Here is a 7873-nt window from a genome sequence, read left to right as displayed (position 1 = left end):
TCCCTCCACTTTTGAGATACTGTTTGTGCTGGTTTTTAGACTCTGCGCACTTTACCACTGCTAACCAGTGCTAAAGTGCATATGCTCTTTCCCCTTAAACATGGTAACATTGGATCACACCCAATTGGGCTATTTAATTTACTTATAAGTCCCTAGTAGAGTGCACTATATGTGCCCAGGGCCTGTAAATTAAAAGCTACAAGTGGGCCTGCAGCACTGATTGTGCCACGCACTTCAGTAGCCCCTAACCTTGTCTCAGGCCTGCCATTGCAAGGCCCTTGTGTGCAGTTTCACTGCCAATTCGACAAGTTTCATTTCTCTTTAGCTTCAAAGAATCAAATGTTCACAGATATGTAGCAGTTCAATGTTAATAAGTACCCCAAATAACAAAAGTTTGTTGGATACGAATTTATTGGTTACATGTTAGCCTTTGCAAAGGAAGTATCTTTTAATGCTCTCTAACTCTCCTGAAAGAACCAACTCTGGGGCTTGAGGCTCCCCAGTCGCTGTATCTCTTGTACTCGCTGGGCCTCAAGTAGTACTGACGTCCTCTGTAGTTGGGCTCTTCATAGAAGACCCAGTGCCCATCCTGCACATTACAGGAATAGATGTCATTGTAGTGGAACTGCTCATACACATGTGGGCAGTCTTCAGAGAACTCCATCATCTGACCTCCAAAGTTTTCCCTCTCATAAACTCTTATTCTGTAGGATCCACGGTGCTGTAAAGGCAAGGAAAGGCAAGTATTAAAACCTTTCTTAAAACAAAAAGTATTACAAAATAAAAATATAAATGATAACCTGGATAATTTAATTGAATAACAAAACCTTTGTTAAAAAATATTGGAATACATTACTTCGCTTTTCTAACTAAACTTGTACCTGCCATCCCTTTTTCCATAACAACAGGCAATATTATATGTCAGAAATGAATAATTGGTATCTACTACAAGACAACAATTAATTCAGAAGGGTTTATATTCCTAAGCTGTTTTTTGTGTTACAGAACCCTTCTCCTTATATTTTTCCAATTCCCTTGCAAAAGTACATTGGAAAAGATGTTCTTGGTTATATGAGTCAGATCAGACCTCATGTTGTCCTTCTTGTAGCTGTGCAGCAGTTTCAGCAATAACGGATATGCAGTAGAGATTAAAAATCACACTGATGCGGTAATCCACAGATGACTAGGCAACAGCCACTTGCCCCATTGCACTGTCAAGCCCATCAAAGGTATAGAGGCGGTCTAGATGATTGGCTAACATTTTAGAATATCTCCAAGACAGTTACAGTAATGTTTGTGATCTGGGTCAGGAGGTCAGGATGATGCCCCACACTGATGAATCAAATACTCATAAAAGGGGACAGTACTATACAGAATTTGATACACAATAGAAGTCACTACCTGGAGACGAAATATGTCTAGTTGGAATGTACTAACCAATGTTTAGGTAGTTTTAGTAAGATAAAGCACTGGAATTTAACTTTGCTGATATAATAATGTAATAGAATGTGGGAATGTTATGTGACATGGCACACAATTCTATCCTTCACAAACCGCCAACACTCTTCTTTCCTACTTGGTGTCCTACTTGGTGTCTTGCAATCTCGGATTGCACTGTAGGACTCTTAATTGTACTGCAGGCCCACACAAATAACACCGTTTATTTTTGGGACATGGCCATTCTGGCATAGGGTAGATGAAAACTGAGGGCCTGATTCACAAAAGTTAACTTACACCTGGTAATACAATTACACTTGTAGTTTGTGAATTCTAAAAAGTAGTATAAATACTTTGGCGATTGGAAACTTGCACAAAAGTGTAAGTTTTACTTTCTGAATTAGGTCATGAGACTATTTTATGGATTGGTGTATTTGAACAGCTAGACTGAAAAGGACAATCCTAAGGAACCAAAATGAAACAGAGTAACACTCACTTGTGGGGTCAAGCGGCATGACCTGATCGAGTCATTGAAGCCCATCCAGTGCTGGAAGTCAGGGTACTCCCCTCTTCTCAGATAGTACTGGTGTCCCCTGAAGTTGGGGTGTTCATAGAGTATCCAGTTGCCACTTTCCACTCGGATGGAGTTACAACGGCTGAAATAGGTGCTCAGATCGGCACACTCAGTGCTGCACTCATAGGAACGGCCCTGGAAGTTCCTGTCCTCATAGAAGATGATCTGTAACAAAACAAATCACATTTTTTTATTTAATGTGCATTTCTGCATGATCTTGGAATAAACATGTGATATTTGTAGTGGAACAGAGGATAATAAGTACTTCGCTATGAAAGGTGAAGTACCGCACATTATTTTCATAGTTCTTTAATAATGCATGTCAATACAGATCGATTACCTGCTTGCCTTGCTTTCATTCTGCTGGTTCTGGTTTACTGTATCATTTCCAAACTGTGCTATTAGTATCTAATAGCAAATAATTATATTGGAAATTCACAATGCTTCTTTTAACTCAGGTTCCTTGTTACCAGTTAATATGTGTGCAAAATATAACAGTGGAATTGAACTAAGACATACTAAAATGCCTGTTGGTTGAAATTTGGATAATTGATTTTAGTGTACTAAAGGAGGAAAAGTCATATCTAAAGCTAGTTCTCACTTAAATCGTTTTTTTTCTTTTCAGTTTCTTGAGCAGAACTAAGTAAAAAAAGTGTCACTGGTGCTGAGAAACAAAAAAAATGAAATAAATACGAAAAGCGGCCAATGAACTTTTTAGTAAAATAGATTAAAAGACACCTTTTACTCTGCTTTATATGGACTGACTGCTCACGAGTTGACCTGATGGAAAAGAGCAAAACATTCCTCATCTTGGTTGTCACACTGGTAAGGAAGGGCACTTATGTGGCAATGTCTAAATGGTGGAGTAACAAGAAAAGCCTTGCTGGAAGATCAGAAGGTTCATGTTTGGCAATACTGTTCAAACCTTGGGGACGGACTTCCATGCATATACATTCGTCTGCATTTCGTACTGTTGCTTTTGAACAACTGTTGAATAATTGATTTCTTAATTGTGTAATAACGAAAAATCATAGGAAACACCTAAACAAGGTAAGTGCGAGCTAACGTCTATTTAATGAGTTTAGAGTCCACAGAACAGTTTTCGACATTGTGGGGGTCATTCCGACTTTGGCGGGCGGCAGAGGCCGCCCGCCAAAGTAACCCCGTCGGAAGACCGCTCCGCGGTCAACAGACCGCGACGGTCATTCTGACTTTCCCGCTCGGCTGGCGGGCGACTGCCAAAAGGCCACCCGCCCGCCCAGTGGGAAAGCACCAGCAACGAGGAAGCCGGCTCTGAATGGAGCCGGCGGAGTTGCTGGTGTGCGACGGGTGCAGTTGCACCCGTCGCGATTTTCAGTGTCTGCCAAGCAGACACTGAAAATCAATGTGGGGCCCTGTTAGGGGGCCCCTGCAGTGCCCATGCCCCAGGGGCCCCACGAAACCCGTTCCCGCCAACCTGGTTCTGGCGGTGAAAACCGCCAGAACCAGGCTGGCGGGAAGGGGGTCGGAATCCCCATGGTGCCGCCGTGGAGGATTCCCTGGGGCAGCGGGAAACCGGCGGGAAACCGGCGGGAAACCGCCGGCTTCCCTTTTCTGACCACGGCTTTACCGCCGCGGTCAGAATGCCCCAGGAAGCACCGCCAGCCTGTTGGCAGTGCTTCCGCGGCACTCTGCCCTGGAGGTGATCAACCGCCAGGGTCAGAATGACCGCCTGTATCTTTGTGCCTCATGTCCCATAGGTTTCAAAATTGAAAGCACTTTCAAATAATGTCATTGCTGTTATTAGGACCTGTATCAGTACCTAAATATTAGATGTACAGCTCTCAAAATCATTCCAATGATTTTCGTTTTGTCTAGCTAAAGTCATGCTATGTTATGGAGAGGTATGTTTATCGCTCCTTTTACCTACACTAGATGATAATAATACAATTTAATTTTTCTGTCTGATCATTTGTTGCGTAACTTGGATTACTTTACTTAACAAGAACCAGGGTATAGATTGAAAAACTATGAATATTTGGTTACTGAAATAGGTTAGTCTCAATACAGCCAAGAGAAAATCATTTTGTTTGGGGCCTAAATAGAAGGCCATGAGGAATGAAGACTTTAAATCCTAAACCAGAAGACGGGTCTCTGGGTTATCATATCACAAATAGTTGAACAGCTGTGGAAAGAGTAGAGTTGAGACAGTCTATGTAATAAACTGAAGGTCATACCACCACCACCTCACAGTAGAAAAGTATGTTGGGAAGTAGCCTACCTACTTTGAAGGAAACGATGGGGTAGATTTAAGAGGAAAACACCGCACAGAGTCAATCTGGCATGATTGGCCCTTCCTAGTTGGCGCTCTAAAAAGCTGCCTTTGTGACCCACAACGTCACGGAGGTCAGGGCACATAGTCTAGCATTAGATTTGTGTTGGAAGCACACACTTGCAACACACGTTCCTATGGCTAGACAAAGTTAGAAAATACCACACACTGAATGTGTGCTGTAAACTTCAGCACACATGCAATAAATTGGTGGATTTTTTTAGAAATTAAATCATTTCCCCTTGTTCAGGAAGGCATTGTTTTTATGGAAAGCCCTGTGTGGCTATCTAAGTAGGTAAACTTTGCCCTGCATAACATCAGATGGCCGGGTGATCTAGTGTGTTCTAACATGAAGAGCTCTAAACTAATAAAGATGTGCTACAGCATCTGTATACATAAAATACCTATGTCATCTTAATTCGATGTATTCGATGTATTAGCTGCTCAAATGACATATGGCTGATTTGTGTTTAGAGAGGCCAAGTCAGGTGTCCATGTAGTACAGTAAGGCAATGGTCAACCAAGACCTTTCATAATAAATCCTGATTTCAGAGTAAGTACTACAACAAGCCAGTACCTCCTTGTGATCAGCTGCTGAGATAAAAGAGCCAAGCAAAACTATAAACGAGAGGATCTTTTAGAAATAAAATTACATTAAGGTTAATTTGGTGCATATCAAATGTTCTTGTCCGGATTAAATGCTCATATCCTGCTAATCATATAAATGAGAAGATTCTTGTTTATGAATGTGTTTCCGTCACAAAACAAATCACAACCTGACATTTCTCACTCACCTTCCCCATGTTGGCTGCTGGATGGTTTGTCGACCTCGGTGCTGTTCATGGGCGCTTAGCAGCCTTTATATACACCCTGTGATCCTGCTGCCTGTAGGAGAACAATACACTGCACCGCACAACGCTTTCTGCCCACTACGGTGAATGTATAGAGGCCCTCTGAGTTCTATAACGCGCGTGCTGGGATCATTTGTATTTGCTTACTGGGGAGTCGTATTGACTGTGAAAACTAACCAAAGCACAGCATGCTCGCCGTGTTAAAAGCAGTATATTGTGCTTTAAACAAGGTACCTTTTAAAGCATCCCGGCTGACTGGAAAAAATCGGTTTTCAACTGCTAGATACAGTTAGAAGAGTCATGCAACAGAAAGTCGTCCCAAGGGCTTGAGATTTCCACCATCTTGATTAGTTTTATTTGGCTACCAGAGCAATAAATTTGAATAAACAGAGAATGTATAGGTTTTGCACAGTTGCACAGAGTGGTGCTGGAACAATCACAGAGGGGTCGGGGATGCTTCCATCAGTGGAAAATCAATGAAGTCATAGGGATTACAGAAAATCAAACTGTCTCCCTAAGAACATATGTAGTAAATGAGACAGGACCATTCAGCAGTGGTGGTGTGTAACCAGTGGTGCATTGTGGAGCACACTGTCACAACTATATAACTAAAGCATAGTCTGGTAAGGCACTGTCATTCACAGACAGCACATTTTCCATTGCAATGGCCCCTACATTTGCACAGACATGCAGGTTTACTAATATAAACAGTATGTGAAATTGGAGCATCAGTGAACATTTATCAATTGCGCTTTATGAAGTTGTCTAGGGTTTGTTTTGGTCCAATAACATTCATTGTTATCATCGCTCTTCATAATTACAAAAATGTGTTTTTCAATTTTGCTATCCTAACTGTTGATATACTTTGAAATATGTGTAGCGGTCATTTACAGGTATTTTAATGTTGTTGTGTTTTACAAAAAAATACATCCTACTGCCTTTCCTTTCATGCTCCTTGTACCCAAGCAGGATTGTCACATCTTGACATTACAAAATCCTCTCAATTGGTAGTCAGAGTAGGAAAAATTAAAATCTATTTCTTTATTTAAAGAATGAGTATCAATTTCTCAAGACATAGCCTGAGAGTTGACCCCTGTCTTTAAATGCACAACGGATGTCAAGAAATAAAAAGAAACCTTTAAAGGCATCTTTATTGCTCATTCACCTTCTGGACTCCAACATGAATATTTTGGGGGCCCCACCCATTTACTCCATATTTCATTAGTTTTGGCCATGCTAGTCCCAAATCCTATCTCCTTCAAAGTCAAAATGCCAGTATGTACATCCTCAGGGCATGCACAGCTGTCTTAGCAGCAGCACTTCCTGCTGCAAATGTCAAAAGCAGAAGGGTCATTGCGACACAGCATAATGCACAGCCTGCCCAGCGTTGGGGTGTGTGGGAAATTGTTTACATGGCCACTATGTGATAGTGACAATGCCAACGATTTCGGACAAAAGGATTCCCCTCAAAATTGAATGGAGTACAGCGCTAATCAGTGCACAACTTTATGGAAGCAATGTTCTATACCTTGCACTTGCCTTGTCACAAATACATATCTGCTTGTAGCTGCTCATTAAGCTAGTTCATTAATTAAGCTAGTTTATTAATCAAGCTAGTTTATTAATCTTTTCTTTTTGTAAGGATGATTGCTGTTGTGATGATCGCACTGATGCTGTGGCTCAGTGTTCCCAGTTAAGGCTATCTCAATATGCTGCTTGTCTTGGGTATTTATCATAGCATGTCACACCCTGGTCCAGGAGTAGCAAGAAGCATCTCAAGCATCTGTGAGGACTCAATTCATGGTACCTTTTTCAGACTAAGCATGAGCTTTAGACACCAGAATGAAAAAGGCAGCAGACATGATATGGGATGGAAATGTAGGTTCACTGGACAATAGGACCAATGATGCATCCCCAGTGGATGTGTCTGCTGCATACACTGCATTAGGTTTGAGGTTTGTTTTTAAATTGAAAAATGTACTCTTAGTCTTTGCAGCCTGAATGTGCAAACCGAACAGACTGAAAAAAAATCACAGTATGACCATGCTGAATTCACATCATCCCAGAATCCCTAAATAATGTACACCTAGCACAGCCACGGTATGGCACAGTCTGACACAGAACATTTGGTGTGGAACAAAACCCACTCTGAAGCCTAGGCAGACACCCAACTTCCTTTTTTGGTAGATCTCAGAGGTCCAGGAAGTGGATCATGAGACAGAACAGCATGACTTTTGACAGGTTATGAGCACATGTAAAGAATACATGTCTCTTTACAGCTGTAAATCGTTAGATGTGTTACCAAGGAGGATAGCAGGAAGGTAGCTCATCCAATCGTGAAACTAGGTCACTCGGATCCAGACTACATCAAAAGGTGCTGCTCTTCAGGTCTATAATTTCTTAACCATCAAATAGTACCTCCTATTAACAAATATACTTTGTCCAGACTTGGGGAAAAGGGGTCTTCCTTTCCCTCTTGGAGGTAGAGGGAACAATTCTGCTGATGCAAAATTGGCTGATGTGTCACAGGAGGCTCCAAAATCAAGAGGAAAAAACAAAAAACTGGTTTCTCAGTCCCATGGAGGTTCTGAAGTCAGAAAGAAGGACAAGGTATTGGTCTTGCAGCACCAGGAACCCATTGGAGATGGGTCCCTGGTCAGGCTCTCTTTGTCACCCAACATACCACCAATGGTTGCATGG

General features: G+C 41.7%; 1 protein-coding gene across 1 annotated transcript; it reads right to left on the bottom strand.

The window, feature by feature from the left end:
• Window positions 1-393: 393 nt before the first annotated feature.
• LOC138283449 (gamma-crystallin-3-like) lies at window positions 394-5191 on the bottom strand. The gene is made up of 3 exons (XM_069221401.1): window positions 5117-5191; window positions 1934-2176; window positions 394-721 (listed from the first exon to the last, which is right to left on the bottom strand). Exons 1-3 carry the CDS (start codon window positions 5123-5125, stop codon window positions 449-451), a joined length of 525 nt encoding a protein of 174 aa, XP_069077502.1. The 5' UTR covers window positions 5126-5191; the 3' UTR covers window positions 394-448.
• Between the last annotated feature and the right edge of the window lie 2682 nt (window positions 5192-7873).

Source organism: Pleurodeles waltl, chromosome 3_1 (genome assembly GCF_031143425.1).
Source record: "Pleurodeles waltl isolate 20211129_DDA chromosome 3_1, aPleWal1.hap1.20221129, whole genome shotgun sequence".
NCBI classification, from domain to species: Eukaryota; Metazoa; Chordata; class Amphibia; order Caudata; family Salamandridae; genus Pleurodeles; species Pleurodeles waltl.
Note: the sequence above shows the minus strand (reverse complement) of the source record. Positions and strands in the feature narration are given on the sequence as shown.